Consider the following 18,003-nt stretch of genomic DNA (forward strand, 5'->3'; position numbering starts at 1 on the left):
TGTACTGTTTTGGTGTCCTTTGTTATATCAATTCATAATCCTGGAGATTCCTATAGCTACATTTGATAATGCATACCAACAATTATCCTGCCTTTACTTATTTATTTTTTTTAAGATTTTATTTATTCATCAGAGAGAGAAAGCACATACAAGTAGGCAGAGGAAGAGAGAGAAGCAGGCTCCCTGAGAGGAAGGAGCCTGATGTGGGACTCAATCCCTGGACTCTGGAATCATGACCTGAGCTGAAGGCAGCAGCTTAACCGACTGAGCCACCCAGGCGTCCCTATCCTGCCTTTAGAAGCTGAGGCAATCCATGGGACACATATATAATTTCTAATGGTTAATTTATTAAGCTTTTACTTCTGATATGGAGCTTCTTAAAGGATGGTTTTTGCCAAAATAACAGAACCAGGTTATCCCTATCCACAATCCCTTTGTCTCAAGATTTTGCACTAGTTTTAATTGGACAAAAGTGCTCTGTGAGTACCTTTTTTCAGCCCCCCCCGCAAGAATGTACATTCATAAGACGCCTTTTGGTCGAGGAAAATTAAATCAGAAAGCAGTGTTTTTCCAAACTTAGACCACGATTCTGTGAGTTTGTCGGAATCTCCTGGAGCTGGTTACAAGTACAGATTAGCACATCTTGTCCCAGTTTAGTGGGTCTGAATCATTGGCTGGGAGGCAGGGACATTGGATTCTTTACATGAGAATCCAGAGTAAATATAAAATGCAGTATTTTCAATGAATTCATAAGGGATATTTCTGTATCACCCAGAAGGATCCCTCAAAGCATCTTGCAAAGCCCTACTTTATAAACATATATTTTTTATATACATATATTTTTATCCCCAGGTCTGTGAATCACCAGGTTTACACACTTCACAGCACTCACCAAATCACATACCCTCCCCAATGTCCATAATCCCACCCCACTTTAACAGTCCAATCAAATGTATCAAATATTAGGTGAGACACAGTCTCAGACACATCCGTGTGTTTGGGGAAGACACAACTGGTGTGTGGGGCTATAGTCTAGAATCACTTCTCACATTCTCCCTCCTGACTTTTTTTCTTACTTAGAATTATAAAAACTACAAGATGGGATTGAGAGGGAGACAAACCATAAGACACTCTTCATCTCTCAAAACAAACTGAAGGTTGCTGGGGGGTGGACGATAGGGATAGGGCGGCTGGCTTATGGACATTGGGGAGGGCATGTGCTATGGTGAGTGCTGTGAAGTGTGTAAGCCTGATGATTCACAGACCTGTACCCCTGGGGCAAATAATACATTATATGTTAATAAATATTAATTTAAAAAATAGAATTATAAAAACTTCAGCTATAAGAAGGAAAAGCTAAAACTGTGCTGAGGGTACTTTCTAGAATGCTAGGTCACCACTCACAGCTGAAGAGGCAAGAGATTTACAAACACTTGAAGAGGCTCACCTCCTTGATTTCTTTTTCCTGTCGTACCTTGGTTTGAGATCTGAAGCAAGGAAGGTTTCTGGCATGTTAGGAGGGCTCCTCGTGCTTTCTGTGTTGATTTATAGTCTTAATTATTGTAAGAGAAACAGGGAATTTTGGAGGGTGATAATTTCGAGCCATGGGGGTGATTTTTTTTTTAACATATTAATATAGCTGTTGACTTTGGGGATTTGTTTTTTAATAACCTGGTATGAAAATTCATGCAAGGAACTCTCATTAAAATGGAGTTGGGAGCTTCAGAAGGAGCGGGGGTAGGGGGCGGTCTCACGCCCTACCACTCCTTGTCAATTGGGAACCCAACAGGAAGAGAGAGACCTTGCAACCTTGCATTAGATACTTTGGCTACTAGGCATTACTGTCCCCAGCAGGGGTCAGAAAGACGTTTGGCTTCCCCCAGCAACAGTCCTGCCAGTGAGACAATCACAACTCAGCTAATGAAAACTCACTATACTCAGAGATCTCAGGTTGCTCCAAAGGTCTTGTTTTATAGCAGCCTGCCCAACTGCCCCTCTTTGTCTATGAAAGAGTGTTCCTCTCCTTTGTTCTCCAGACTTGCCTATAGTTCTGTATTCTTTCTTGTTCTGCTATTCCTGAGAAACCCATCTTTTGCTGGTAAAATAACCAGCATTTTTAATTTTAAGCCTAACACTGCTGATCAATAACCTGCTAACAGCTAACAAATGTCAGGTTCATTCTTCTTTGTTCCACTGCATTTTTTGTTTATTCTATCCATCATCACCATGATTCTGTGCTGCACCTCCCTTCCAACCCCAATCCCTCCTGCAGACTCTAAGCCAGAGGTGCGTGATGATCAGGTGAGGGTGAAGATAAGATCTGAAAACAGAGACCAAGACATAGGTTTACTGGATGAACTTACATTCAAGGTTCCAGGAGTGGTGGACTGGACAAAGGATCTGCTGCTGGGATCTGTGTAGCAACTTAGCCTAGCAACTCTTTGTAGGCTTTCCCATCCTCGAAGGGCCAGCCTTCCAAGGAGGTCACATCCTGCCATCTGAGCACTTCCTTACAAGGGAGATGTTCTGGTTTGGCCATGCTGGGAGTCCCTGACCTTGAATACTGAACATGAATTTCTGCACATTCTGCTTGATTGAATATAGAGGGAAGACAGGAATCTCTACTTTCTCAAGATAGTGATTAACAAGGGTATTCAGGATGTGTTTGTACAAACCAGCCTTCCAGCACGTATACCATACAACCTCTGGTTAGGTAATTAATTCTTAATTAATTAATTAATTCCTATTAATTCCCACTATGTTTCACAAACTTCTTCCTGGCTCATGTCTTAGGAATTTTGGATTTGGGGTGAGTTCCTGCCACTCTGATGACAGAGGCACCTTTTGCCTCAATTATTTGTGCAAATTATGTGTTTAACACTTGTTTTCCTTCCAGAGTGTTAAATTTTGGTATGTGCTAGGCAGTGGATGGTGATGTGATTGGCCCTTGATAAACACCCTGAATGCTGAGTATGTAGATAACATTTCACATGTCACCACAACTCACTGCAGGAGGAATTAAGCACATCTCGTGTGCCTCCACTGGGAGAGAACCCTTGGAAGCTTGCACCTGTTTTCATTTGGACTCTGGATCATGCATCTTTCCTTCGCTCTATATCCTTTTCCTGTACTAAGTCATGGTGTGATATGACCATGCTATGCCATGATTATCAAGTCCTCCTAGCACATCATCAAAACAGGGGATGGTTTTGGAGACCCAGACACAGAGGTGATCTTGTAAACTTTAAAAAAAATAAAAATAAAACTTCCAAAGAATTAAATATATAGGAACTTCCACCTTGCTAGAGAAGTAACTGCATAGAAAAAAAGAAACAAATAAATTAAATGGAACTCAAGTTTTACAAAGAAAAAGAAACTATGATAAATAAGAACATAAATTAATATAGAGGAAATTAAAAATTCTTTTTTTGAGGTTTCAGTGATCACTTTTAATGTAAAATTTTGGTAGCTGTTCAAAAGACAGAAATCTAAAGAGACAGAGAACTTAGAACTCATCACATATCTATCAGTAAAATGGTGTTGGAATAGGATATATTCAAGCAAATTTTTCTAACTGTAAACAAAGGAAAATTCTCACATTTCATAAACAATCTTAAACTCTTAAAAAAAAAAGGTGTCATATATCTTCTCAATTCATAGTAACTGGCTATAATAGCAGATTCCAAAGCTGTTGTCCCATGTATGAATATAAATGTATAGAAAAATATTGTTTATGGAACAAATTCATGTGTCTGTTAGCCATTTGTATGTCTTCTTTGGAGACATGTCTGTTCATGCCTTCTGCCCATTTTTTTGACGTGTATTTGTTTTTTCAGTGTTGAGTTTGAGGAGTTCTTAATAGATCTTGGATAACAGCCCTTTGTCTGTAGTGTCATTTAGGAATATCTTCTCCCATTCCATGGGTTGCCTTTTGGTTTTGTTGACTTCTTCTTTTGCTGTGCAGAAGCTTTTTATCTTGATGAAGTCCCAACAGCTCATTTTCGCTTTTGTTTCCTTTGCCTTTGGAGACATGTCTTGAAAGAAGTTGCCGTGGCTGATGTCGAAGAGGTTACTGCCTATGTTCTCCTCTAGGATTTTGATAGATTCAGATCAAAAGCTTTTGCCCAGCAAAGGAAACAGTTAACAAAACCAAAAGACAACTGACAGAATGGGAGAAGATATTTGCAAGCGACATATCAGATAAAGGGCTAGTGTCCAAAATCTTTAAAGAACTTAGCAAACTCAACACCCAAAGAACAAATAATCCAATCAAGAAATGGGCAGAGGACATGAACAGACATTTCTGTTCAGACATCCAGATGGCCAATAGACACATGAGAAAGTGCTCCATATCACTTGGCATCAGGGAAATACAAATCAAAACCACAATGAGGAATCACCTCACACCAGTCAGAATGGCTAAAATCAACAAGTCAGGAAATGACAGATGCTGGCGAGGATGTGGAGAAAGGGGAACCCTCCTACACTGTTGGTGGGAATGCAAGCTGGTGCAACCACTCTGGAAAACAGCATGGAGGTTCCTCAAAATGTTGAAAATAGAACTACACTATGACCCAGCAATGGCACCACTGGGTATTTACCCTAAAGATACAAATGTAGTGATCCGAAGGGGCACGTGCACCTGAATGTGTATAGCAGCAATGTCTACAAATAGCCAAACTATGGAAAGAACCTAGATGTCCATCAACAGATGAATAGATAAAGAAGATGTGGTATATATAGGTATATATACACGGTGGAATATTATGCAGCCATCGAAATGAAATCTTGCCATTTGCGACGATGTGGATGGAACTAGAGGATATCACGCTTAGTGAAATAAGTCAAGCAGAGAAAGACAACTATCATATGATCTCCCTGATATGAGGAAGTGGAGATGCAACATGGGAGGCTTGGGGGGTAGGAAAAGCATAAATGAAACAAGATGGGATCAGGAGGGAGACAAACCATCAGTGACTCTTAATCTCACGAAACAAACTGAGGGTTGCTGGGGGGAGGGGGGAGGGAGAGAAGGGTGGGGTTATGGACATTGGGGAGGGTATGTGCTATGGTGAGTGCTGTGAAGTGTGTAAAACTGGTGATTCTGTATCCCTGGGGATACAAATACATTATATGTTTATAAAAAAATAAAAAAATAGAAATCTATGGTATTGGAACACTATGGTATTCAATCCAGCATCTTTAAAAATTATAATTCAGCATAATAATTTGAGAAGTCATTTGGGAGTAACAAATACAGCAAACCTTCAGTTTTTGTCTTTCAGCACTTTGGATAGATCATCCCACTCTCTACCCGCCTATAATGTTTCCTTGGGAAACTGTATAAAACCTGAACTCACTGTGCTTAAGTTTGAGGCGAACATATGTACTTTTGTACACTATTTATGTTAGTTTTGTGAGTGTGTGTGTGTTTTGAGAGAGAGAGAGCGCGTGCATGAGCTGGAGGGGGAGGGGAAGAGGGAGGGAGAAAGAATCTTAGTTCTCAAGAACTGAGCCAGGCTCAATCTCACAACCTGAGCCAAAATTGAGACTAGGATGCTCGAGACTGAGCCACCCAGGCCCCTCTACTTTGTTTTTATATGTATTTCTTGTACACTATTAACTTTGGCTAGACTGCTTACATTTGTTATCCCTTTTGATACAATAAACTTACAAGGGAAATAATATTATTATGCCTCCTTTTTACAGAGTGTGAATGTGAGCCTTAGCTTGTTTGACTTTCCCAAACTTGAGTAAACAGAGAGTAGAGAAACTGATCTATGATTCCAGAGGTTAAGCTCTTCACCAGTGGACTCTGATGCCTTCTGGAACACTGATAGATGCTTGCATTGGAATCATTGAAAATTACTTTTTAAAAAGATTTCATTTATTTATTTGAGAAATATATAGAGAGAAAAAACATAAGCAGGAGGAAGGGCAGAGGGAGAAGCAGACTCCATGCTGAGCAGGGAGCCCAAGCCTCCATCCCAGGAGCCTGAGATCCTGACCTGAGTAGAAGGCAGATACTTAACCGACTGAGCCACCGAGGCAGCCCTGGAATGATTTAAAAGATAAATGTAAAGTAAAGCTTATGAATTTTAGATCATAGAAATGTTAGGATCAGGAGAAAGTAAAAAAAAAAAAAAAAAAAAAAAAAGAAAATGAAAGACAAAAAAACAGCATGTGGACTTGTCACTTGGGTATCTCTGCTGCTGATTTCTTCCAGACAAACCTGGAGAAAAAAAAGAAAGAAATATCTTTTGATTTCACATATATATGATTTAGGCTATTCTGCTTATTAGAAGGACACCTGAAAAAAAAAATCACCTGGCAGAAACAGGTTCCTACAATTTAGCATTTATTGGAAGTGTTGTGGGCCATGCCAGCCTCCCAGGCCATTTCAGCAGGCCTCAGGCAGACACCCTCATCAAACAGCACTTTTTGCCTGATATGCTTCCTGGAGATTCAGTGTTTGGGGAGTCTGGAGAATTGTAGATTTCAGGTGGTTGACACTGTGAGAGTGCCCCAGGGGGCTCTCTAAATCAGTAGAAAAATGAAGGCAGCTGAGTGGGATGCCACACATACTCACTTAAGGCCGGCCCCTCTTCCTGTTTCCTGAGAAGTGCTGGCTGGGGGTCTGCTCAGATGAAGTTCTCTGTGGCTTTAGGGGTCTGGACGCTCCTTGCTGCCTTGACTTGGCCTTGCGCTGAGAGTATCTGTGGTAAATGGCCAGCTCTGGAGAACACTTCCTTGGAAGGGTTATGGTCACTTTCCTTGCAGGGACGCTTCTCTCAAAGAGATCGGACCTTACAATTAGATAGAAGAGAAATGCTTTGGGGCAAAGAAGACTGGAGTCTATATACTGAGGCCATCTGCAGTGGGGGGGGGGGGCAGAGCAGAGCACTGGGACCATCTGTAGAGGGGGACTCAAGGCATTGGGACCATCTGGGGTTGGGGAGAACAGGGCGTCAGGGCCATCTGGGGTCAGGGTAGGAGGGCATTGATATTTGGTTGTGATCCATGATTCTGGGGTTCAAGGAAGATTCTGTTTCATCCAATTTGTGTAGCAGCTACCTGTGCTCCTCAGGCTTTCCCTCAAATAATTTCTCAGTCACTTGAGACATAACCTCATGATGTCAGACTGAAATGACCCTAATATAGTATGAAAAAAAAAAAAATGAAGCCAGAGGCTCCCTTTCCTGTATGTCCATGTCTACTTACCTATCAAATCCATCTTTAATCAACTTTTGGAACTCTCTTCTTCCTTTGGGAAGGATCTTAGGATAATAGGATAATATTTCAAACACATGGATAATAATCCAAACGCTAGGATAATATTTCAAACACATGGAGCCATTTGGAGCTTACTATCACTGATGTAGATCACCTGCCTTCTCCAATGCTACTTTTTCCCCTCAAAACATCTCCCTGAATTTTCTTACTTTCCTGATGATTTATCTGTAAAGACCAAGAACTGACAGGCTTAAATAATGTTGGAATCTCTTGCTTCTGACATAGGAATGTTTTTTCATGCTGGGAAGATTTAGATCTTAAAAGCGTTTAAAAATATCCTGGATGCATTCCAAGGTCTCCTATTACTCTTTTAGGAGCTTTCCTAGTCAAGGTTTGAACCTCTAGCTACTCTTTTCTTTGTGAATTCTGGCTTTTTATTATTAATTTGTAATGGACATGTAAGTGAGCACCAATCCTATAGGAAAGAAGATATTAGGCAATTAGTCCCTCTGACACATGAAGGGCTTGCTCAGTGTCATGTTAGAAACTGTGGTTAATGTCCATCTGGCATATTTGGTCAGAATCCAGCACACTTTTACTTCCACAGGATACATTAATCCATTAGAAATAGTGATTATTCTTAAAGGACTGATTTTTCTCTCTTCAGTGGACTTTCTCTCTTCAGAGTCTTTCCTCTATGGCTCTGTTTGTCTCTGGTTCTGGTTTCTCTGGACATGGGTTGTACTCTTCCGCTCTTTTTCTTCTTCCTCTCCAACAAGCATTCCTGGGAATATGTCTCTTCTACTCAAATGCATTGCATTTTACTTCTGTCCCTATGTTTAGCCCTAGGTAGACCACCCTCTTTGGCATCTAATTTTTTTAAGAGGAGGCAGAGGGCTAGAAGATGGTCATTTTCTTATTCTTATGGGTCGATGTTCTTCCCTGTGAAATAACTGAAGTCTAATTAGTTGAGGATATAATGATGCAGATATTTTGGAAACTAATGGTGATGTGAAAACTTTTATATGTTGTTCTTTAAGCCTTGATTATGTCAGAGAAAGAAATACCTTTTAGTTAATCACAGAGGGCATAGCTGAATAATCTTTGAATTCTTCCCTGAGATAAATACATATCTGATATTTTCTCTTATGATTCTTTCCGCAGTGAAAGTAAGTTGTTCTATGGACTGGTTGATGATTTCAGTTAGCCCATGTGGGTACAGCAGCAATCTGTATATATTTGCTGATGAATTATATCTGGGATCAGGTTGCCCTGTGACTCGGATACAAACATATGCATATGATTTTATATACCCTGTATATGACTGTGGGATCAGGATAAAGGTGAGACTCGTGATTATTTATAAAAATAACTTCTAAATAGTTTTTTAGATCTTTATATCTGGCACTAAAATTATTGTCTTTCTTGTTTTGTCTTAAAGAGCAAATTTTGCTTCTAATTATCATAATTTATGGGTGACAAAAACACAGTTCCTTACTTATCATTCACTAGACATTGGGACGTCTGTGTGCGTAGGACCTGAGGACATGCAATTCCAGACTGGTTAGGAAACCGATTTTAAGTTGTCCCTAGGCTATGCTTGTATTTTACTAAAGCTTAGCAGACAATTTTAAATTCCTTTTGGTGCTCCTAATGGGAAGGTCACAGTTCCTGGAAAGGTATATCCTATTCATTGGGTCATTTGAGTTGCCTGTGCTTTGAGGATGTGTGTCTATACAGCAAATAGATTTTCACTGGGATAAAGTCTCTCATGTATTCTTCTAGGCATAAGTCTTCAACTGTATTATTATCCTGGAATATTATCTTTTCATAGATTCCCTTATTTGAACAGGTTATATTCATACTACAGAGATATTTTGTCCAGTGACTAACTGTAATAGTCACCTACAAATAAGGTGTTGGCTCTATTAGAAATGAGAGAATGGAATGAAGCTTTAGAAGGCGCAAAGCTGGTTAATGGTAGTATAGACACCAAACCAGGACGATTACCCTTCAAAGCTTATACTTTAAACCACTCTGTTATTTGACCTCCAAATCCTCCTTTTTGAGAGAACTGTTGGAAATCTTTCCATTAATGAGTCATAAAGATGGCTCTCATTGGCAGTTTAGGTTTGCTCCTATGTTCTATTAAGATTTTTTCCCCCAGGCACTTTAAATACGCTCTTACAGATAATACTTCTCTCTGTCCCAGCGGGTTGTCAGACCATTGTGACAGTAGCCAACTTTGAGATTGTAAATGTTTTCTACCTCTTACTCAAATGTGTGTATGCCTCCCCTGTTACTAGAAGTATCTTCTATTTAACCTTTCTGCTCCCTTAGGTTGTTTCGGAGGATACTCTCCTTTTCCAAACTGAGATGTACTTTAACCCTCGGAATCTGCATTGTGACCCTCAGAAGATCCCTTTGGAGTGTTCTGCCTCTAGGTGAGTCCAATAGACCAGCCTTCTTTGAGATGTATCTGCTTCCCATTTACTTAAGATACTTCTGCAGAAGCACGAACTTTAGACTTGATTCACCCATAACCATACGTCCAAATGTGAAAATAGCCTCCCTAAAAATACTTAATACTTTTATTTTTTATATACATTCTAGTATAATGAGGTTATTTTGCAACAACTGAACCACAAAGAAGACTCATTACTCAGTCGCCTTAATAAATGGAAGAATCAAGCCTGATACTATTTTTCAGTGTCTCCTCCTTCCTAATACTTTAATACACCTCATGGTTTAATTCCATGTTAATAGAAGGGAATATAAGTTCTTCATTTTAATACTAACTCATGGAATACATGAAAGGAAAGGTTTATCAACCTAATCATTAAAAGCATTTTGCTTGCAGTTCTGTGGAGCTGAGACATTGAATCCCAAAGGGACCCCACATGAACTTTGAGTCCAAGTAAAATGGTATGTGGTGAAACACTTTAATATTTACGTTGAATGTCACAAGTTACAAATCTTGTCACTGTAATATTTACATTGAGTGTTATCAGTTACAAATCTTGGAAAAAATTTTATCCTTGTTTAATATGTGAAAATAGTTGACATAAAAAAAGAAGGTAGAACTCAGAGCAAATGTGCAGTATTTTTTGCAGGGAGAATTTTTTTAAGCAGGCTCCATGCCCAATGTGGAGCCCAGTTCAGGGCTTGAACTCACAACCCTGAGTCAAGACCCGAGCTAAAATCAAGAGTCGGACGCTCAAAAGACTGAGCCACCCAGGCACCCCTGGTATTTTATTTTTTTATTGTTGTAAAATATATGTAAGCTGAAATTTATCATCTTAACCATTTTCAAGTGTACAGCTCAGTGACATTATATACACTCATATTGTTACATCCTCTTGATACTCTTTAACTTACTTCCATAAGGCACGTGTAAGGCTGAGGAGCTTAGTGACACTCTGGGAAGTAGCTGGCACTAACATTTGATTCTGTAGAGAAATACACATGCACACACACAAGTTTTCATTCCTATATATTAGCCAGTGCTTAGAGTAATATGAAATGTTGTGAAATAATGCTCTGAAGCTATTGCTTCTCCATAGGCTACCTGATCACTAATGATAACACCGGCATTTCTGCTTCAACAGTGATTTTTGTGTTGTTTGCAGTTCATCTTCCTTTGGGAAAAATGAAAACTAGGCCAAAAAAGATAGACAGCTTACTGGTGTTACAGCATACATTTTTACTGCTATACACACACACACACACACACACACACACACACCCTGTGCCACTACTACACTAGTTAAGATTAAACTCTGGCAGCTTTTACTTACTATTCTTAGGATCTACTTGTCTGAATCCATTTTCCTGGGCATTTTGGTACTTGACTAAAGCAACATTTCAAATCACCTGTTATGCAGAGGGTCTGGGCACTGTGCCACATCCTTAAATCACTATACTGAAAATGGCCACAGGGGTAAAAATAACTTAATAACTTGGACCCAAGTATAGACTCAGGGAGACCAGGTGCCAAGTATGCCAACAATATCTGCTCCTGTTTTTTTTCTTTAGGAAATCAGTGTGGCTTACACCAGTTTCTACAGAAAATGAAATAAAATTGGACCCCAGTCCCTTTATTGCTGACTTTGAGACAACACCGGAAGAACTAGGCTTACTAAGTCCTTAAGGAAGAATGGAGCATTGGAACTGACGTCATGAATTTTGTTGGAAAAACCTTTTTGTATTAAAAAAAAAGTTGGTATAAATCTTTTCTTAGATATATTCTCCCTAAAAATCCCTGATTCAGGGAAGAAATATATATAAATATATATATATATACACAAAAATATATAAATATATATATATTTTTCATCAGGGGTATAGCTTATTAATTTAATGTTAACTACTGGTAATTTATACCACCCATTTAAATTTTATTTTCTATTCTATACAGTAGAACAAAATGTCCCCAATGACAATAATTTGATCCAGTTGATATGAACCTTTGAGAAATATGTTCTAAATGTTTTTTAGTAAAAGTAAAGAATGGAGATAGGTATCTAAATATGCCAGAGACTAACTTGGTGCAGAGTTTAAAATTTAATGTACTAACTCTCAGGACAAAGTGCTTTTGTGTGAAGACACTTTAACTCGTGTGGCTTTCCTAATTAATTGGTACAATCGTTTCCTAAAAATAATTCAATGTATGTCATATTTGATTGTTGCAGAAGGAAATTAGATTCATATTCTAGAATTTAAATAGCCACTCTCTTTAAAAAAAAAAAAAAAGATTTGTATTTATTTATTTGACAGAGAGAGACACAGCGAGAGAAGGAACACAAGCAGGGGGAGTGGGAAAGGGAGAAGCAGGCTCCCTGCTAGACAGGGAGCCTGATGTGGGGTTCTATCCCAGGACCCCCTGGGATTATGCCCTGAGCCAAAGAAAGATGCTTAATGACTGAGCCACCCAGGTGCCCCTAAATAACCACTTTCTTAATTGAAATTTGATGTCAGGTTTTCTGTTCTTTCCCTGATGGGATTTTTCCACACTTGAAATAATCAAAGGATTGAGGTAGTCAAGGGTAGTATCTTCCCACCATGCTATCAATATAATCATGAATTTATATTCATCCTTTATATATATAAATGATATATTCATCATGATATATTCATCATGTAACTGGTGATAAATAGAAAAAAGTGACTTTTGGGGCACCTGGGTGGCTCAGTGGGTTAAGCCTCTGCCTTCAGCTCAGGTCATGATCTCAGGGTCCTGGGATCAAGCCCGGCATTGGGCTCTCTGCTCAACGGGGAGCCTGCTTCTCCCTCTCTCTCTCTGCCTGCCTCTCTGTCTGCTTGTGATTGTTCTGTCAAATAAACAAATAAAATCTTTAAAAAAAAGTGACTTTTTTGTATATTGCATGGGAAGACTCCTTCTTTGGACATCTTTTCCCTAAAGAGGGAGTCTTCCCGTGTAATATACAAAAAAGTCACTCTTGACTTTTGGTATATTTCTTATATCAATTCGGAGAAAGAAGTTGTTCAATTTGTTATTCAATCGCTTTGTAAATATATATATTTTTGGTGTCATATGAGCCTGGAGTCTGATTTTTGCCAAGGTATTTTTCATTAAAATATTTTCATTAAATTTTTAGTGCTACTATTATATCATTTTCAATAAAATGCTGCTTGGAGTTGTTTACTCATCAGAGAATTTAAATATTGTCACAATGGGCATCTACCTTTTACAGTCAATATAAAAGTAAGAGGTAACCCTTCTGTAAGGCTTAACATGTGTCAGGTGATATTACCAGCATCTAATGACAACTTACTTGATTCTAATAACCCCAAAGTTATGTGTGAATATTACACCAATTTTACAGAGAAGAAAAAAAAATCAGTTAAATCATTTCCCAGCTGCTTTTAAAATTAGTGATCTTCTCCTACTCTTAGAGGAAAAGCTTTCAGTTTTTCACCTTCAGGTGTGGTGTTCACTAAGGGCTTGCTTTATGCAGGTTTTACTATGTGAAGGTATGTTCTATCTTTCTGTAATTGGTTGACAGTTTATCATGAAAAGATGCTGAATTATTTTGGTGAAGGTGTCCCTTAAATAATCGTCATTCCTTTTTTGGAAATCAAAACTAGAAAGAAAATCACAAGAGTGTCTCTGTTGTTAGATGTTCCTCTTTTAAGTTGTAGCAGGTAGCCTGCCTTGACTCTGAAGAGCCTTGTAAGTTTTTGTGTATATGCTCCTTCTGTTTCATTCTATGTAAGTGACTGAAGGGTGGACTCATGCAGAACATTTACAAAGACAATATAGTGATAGATACTTCGTTTCTCAGTTTTAAGGGAAGCAAAGCTGGACTTGGGTGTAATCACAACTCATCAAAGACAAGGTACTGATCAGTTCACAAGCTTAAACACCACCTGTTTTCTTTTTGAAAATACATTCCTGCTTTCCTTGGGAAGCACAGAAAGATGCAAGTGATAGTAGGAATCTTTTCCTTGAGAAGTAGTTTTCAGCGACACAATGGAGTTCCAGGTCAGTTGTAGATGTGAAGAAAACTTTGACGTGCTAAGAATTAGATGTGCAGCTGTTTTAGCTTGATTTATGGTAGAGTTTACACTTTAATGGATGTTGCCTAAATGTATAGGACTATACACCTGACAAAGGAAACTGATTGTTATAAATTATATTTCAGAGAGCCTGACGTAAAAAAATTATGCTAGCCTGATTACAAGGCACAATAGCTCATCCCATATGAACCTAATGGCATGGAAATACATTTAATAGTACATCAGTTAGACTTTTCAACTGGAATTTATTGTTCTATTAGAAAATGAAAGTTGTTCTATGAAATATATGCTCTTAAAAAGAAAAGTATTGAGAGGCCAATAGTGATTTTGGTGGAGAGATGGAAAGGAGACGGAATCATGAGGCGGGGGAGTGTGGAGGCAGGAAGCGGTAAGGATCTAAAGACATTTGGGCTGAGGAACCCAGGCAAGTTCTACTTGAGTAGCTCAACCACAGCCCAACTAATAGAGAGTACCCCCCCCCCCCACGCCTGCCGCCAAATAGTCCATTAAAGGGCCCCAAAACTCCCTGCTAAAAACCTGTAGGCTGACTCTGAAAAGGAGGCAAGAGTGACTTGGTGGCTCCCTCAGGGAATGACTTACCAAGAACCTTGGTGGGCTGAGGGGCAGAGTGGTAGCCCAGAGTTGACAACATGTTTGGCAATGGTCAGGAAATGATCCAAGGGAATAGAGTGGAATTTGTGCCCTAAGTAAGGTTGATGAGATTTGGCAGATCAAAATACAAGATTCCCGGTTAAAGTTGGATTTCTCATAGTATTATTTTTGTTGTAATTATATTTCATGCAATATTTGGGACTTTAAATAATAAAATATCATATGTGGCATACTTAAATATTTTTTAAGTTGTTGTTTTCCTGAAATTCAAATTTAACTGGGACTTCTGAATTTTGTCTGGCAACCTTAGTCCCAGTCCAGCCAGAGCAAAGCAGTCTTCTAGCAGCAGAGGCTAGCGGGGAAGGTCAGGAAGATGCTCTCCAAGGCTGTATCTACTCTAGGTCATTCTCACTGTAGAAAAAGAGCACTGGAAATGAATTTAAGAACTTGTTCAAGGGCCAAAGGACTGGCTTGAACAATGTCCAGGGAAGACTTACAGAACGTGTGCTGCTGACTGAGGGATCAAAGTGATCCCACTGATTTAGCCCTGGCAGGTGCCCAGTGTGAAGTCGGTGGCTTCCCAAGTGTTGTATCCCCGTTTGGACACTAGAGGGAGCAGCCTCGTCAGAAGGAGCGCAGATTGCTTTTTTCGGGTTCCAAGAAAGAGTGAAAGTCTAATTTCCATGCCAGTTGAATAGAGAGGGAACCTTAGGAGATACAAATGAAGGGGGCATTGAAGAAAAGATGCTGGTTTATGAGCCTCCTAAGCCAGAGGGAAGAGCTACCTTTGCCCAGACCAGGGGGTTAGCAGAAGACCATGTGAGCAAGAACCCCTAGTCATGTAACTAAGAGAGAATTTCTCCTGAGAAATACAGTGGGTAGAAGATGAAGTGCTTTGTACAGTGGCTTTATCCAAGGAAAGAAGGTCTGTTGCAAAAATCCAAGCGAACTTCAGTCTGTGCACAGAAGCCAGGTGAACTGGAAACCAGCCCTGTCTTCACGGGCAGTGGGGACACTGAGATGCGGGTGGGCAAGTTGGCTATGAGCCTTGTCTTGAACAAGAGCCTGGGTCTTCAAGGTGGACCTCTTACATGAGCAAAAAGTACCAGAAGTTTCCTATCCAGGCCTGGGTAGGAACCATGAGTGAGAGACTACAGGGCTTTGGTCCACCATACTACATCAGCAGACACATGTTCGATCAATGTTCAGGACTAATTAGAATATGTATAGGCACCCACTTCTATTTCTAGTCAGGACATAAATTTAGTAAGATGTAGTGCTAGCAAGGGGATCACATGAAAAAAGAACCCATTTTGATTATAGAGCCTGTATTCTTCCTGTTCTTCTAAAATAGGAGCCAAAATATCACAAGATCACACTGAATGAAACAGAATGACAAACAGTGATATTTATAAATTTTCCCCATAAACAAGGAGTGACCCTAAACTACCTACAATTAAGAGGATTCCATACTGTATATAAACATTAGAGTTCTCCAGGGTCTACTGCTTTTCTCCTTTGGAGAAGAGTGAAAAGGCATTTTAGGATTGAAAGCTATTTCTGGAGGAAACAGACTCTATGCTATTCTAATCAGATAGTTCTCCTGACAGCTCATAGGGAAGAAAGTCCAAAGCTAATAGCGAAATGAGAACCGAAAGAGTAGTGATATATCACTCAGACCTTATGACAGGGTTCAATCAGGGGAACAGAACCAATATGCATGATATTGATAACATAGTTGTCATAAAGAACAATACATTTTGGAAACTGGGGTAGAAATACATTTTGCATCTGATGGTAAGCCCAGTGCTGCTGAAGGTCAGCAGGGCTGGGAACATACTGGAACTTGCCTCTTTCTCTCATTGTCTCCAACCTTGACCATGTGGAGGACCTGCAGAAGCTGGCACCGTCACCATGGTGTTGCATGAACACCTGGTCCAGGACTCGAAGAGGCTGGATGAGGAGACCTGGTGTGAGTAGGAGAAGTTGAGCCCCAGTCTGGTCCTGTGCCCAGTGAGCCAGCAGATCCGTGACAGTGGGGGCGTGCCACAGGGGCATTGACACTCCACAGCCACTGGAATCAGGGAATATGACACACCCGTGGAGGACATTTCTGTGAGTCTTTTGAGAGCCGTTTCCATAATCATTCTCTTCCTAAATAATTGAAGAGGCTTCCCATTTTTATTCATTTATTTTGAATGCATGTAAAGACCTTAGTTGCTAAGATGTCTAGATGCATTCTGTCATTTGCTTTTTACAGGCACTGTTCTCTAAGGTGGGCACTAGCTCTTATACTTACAAATGAGATAAATGAAGTCTTAGACTTTAAGTAACTTCCTTTCAGAGCTCTTTCCACCCCTCTACAGTTCTACATTTAAAACAAGTACGTTAAAAGGAACTACTTTTTTTTTATCGCCCTCGCCCCGCAAGGACGACAAGACGTCCTGGTTCAGATGCATTTTCTCTCTCTTCTCTCTCTCTCTTTCTCTCTCTCTCTCTCTTTATTTCCGCAGGTCTACACACTTATATACGCTTACATGACCAATCAGCGAGCAGGGTACAGGAGGGAGCGAATCAGGCTGTGCACCTAAACGAACAACTTCGCTAGCAACCAATGCTGTTTACTTCCTCTTAGGGTGTTCCGCTTAGTCTCACGAGGCAATCCTAACCTGGCAACTAGCCAGGCGCCATCTTTTAATGGCGGAGGCCACCCTGGCCAGGGGCCTGCCAACGACATTTTTTTTCATTTACTCATATTTCTTCCTCTCTTTCCCTGAAGACACTTTCTTGTCCTTCCCTTCTTCTTCCTCCTCCTCCACCTCCTCCTTCTCTTCCTCCTCCTTCTCTTCTTTGTCCTCTTCTTCCTCCTCCTCCCCTTCCCACCCGTCTCCACCTCCTTTTCCTCGTCTACCTCCTCTCCCTCTCTCCCCCCTCCTCTCTCCTCCCCATCTTATTCCTGCTTCCTCTTCAGTATTCCATTTGCAATAGCTTTGGCTAAAGTTAAACAGGAGGAATATATTTTTGTTGCCATCCTGTTAGCTATTTCCTCATGATTTACGGTTAGAATTTCTCTGTCTTCCCTCGCTCCCCAGCATCTGTCCCAGGCTCAGGTGCCAGCCGTGGTCGCAGAGCTCCTGCATATTGTTACTGGCTGCGGGACCTTTGCTCACTTGATATCCAGTGCCCAAGTTCACAGTCTACCAGAGCTCTCCTTGGGTCATCGTATCCATCCCTCTTTTTCTCTTTTCTGTGACCAGGTTCCCACTTCTCTTCCAGTTTCTAGAACTTGAACCTCACCCAATTTGTTAGGAACATTCTCCTCTTCCTCACAAGCTTCCCGTTCCAGCCTTTCCTCACCAGTCCTGCCCTGTGACTGTCCTAAAGATGGCAGTGCAAATCTTCACGTTACTTATTTCCTTACTGTCTCTTGGCTCTGATCATTCCACCACCTACTTAAGGACACTTATCTATTGAGGATGATTATGTCATGTTAACCTTGAAAATGAAACTGCCAGTCATTTTACCAGCAGAAAGGGGTTTATTTGGGAATAGTAGAGAATTACAACTTGAGAAAAGCAAGCTACAACAAACCACCGCCAAGGCAGACCAACAGATGGA

General features: G+C 40.1%; 1 protein-coding gene across 1 annotated transcript; it reads left to right on the forward strand.

The window, feature by feature from the left end:
• Positions 1-2,226: 2,226 nt before the first annotated feature.
• LOC131812107 (oocyte-secreted protein 2-like) lies at positions 2,227-11,389 on the forward strand. Its single transcript, XM_059141234.1, has 5 exons — positions 2,227-2,301; positions 2,605-2,713; positions 8,398-8,576; positions 9,574-9,677; positions 11,269-11,389. The coding sequence occupies exons 1-5, from the start codon at positions 2,227-2,229 to the stop codon at positions 11,381-11,383; spliced, it is 582 nt and encodes a 193-aa protein (XP_058997217.1). The 3' UTR covers positions 11,384-11,389.
• Positions 11,390-18,003: the final 6,614 nt, after the last annotated feature.

The sequence above is a fragment of the Mustela lutreola genome, chromosome 1 (assembly GCF_030435805.1).
Source record: "Mustela lutreola isolate mMusLut2 chromosome 1, mMusLut2.pri, whole genome shotgun sequence".
NCBI classification, from domain to species: Eukaryota; Metazoa; Chordata; class Mammalia; order Carnivora; family Mustelidae; genus Mustela; species Mustela lutreola.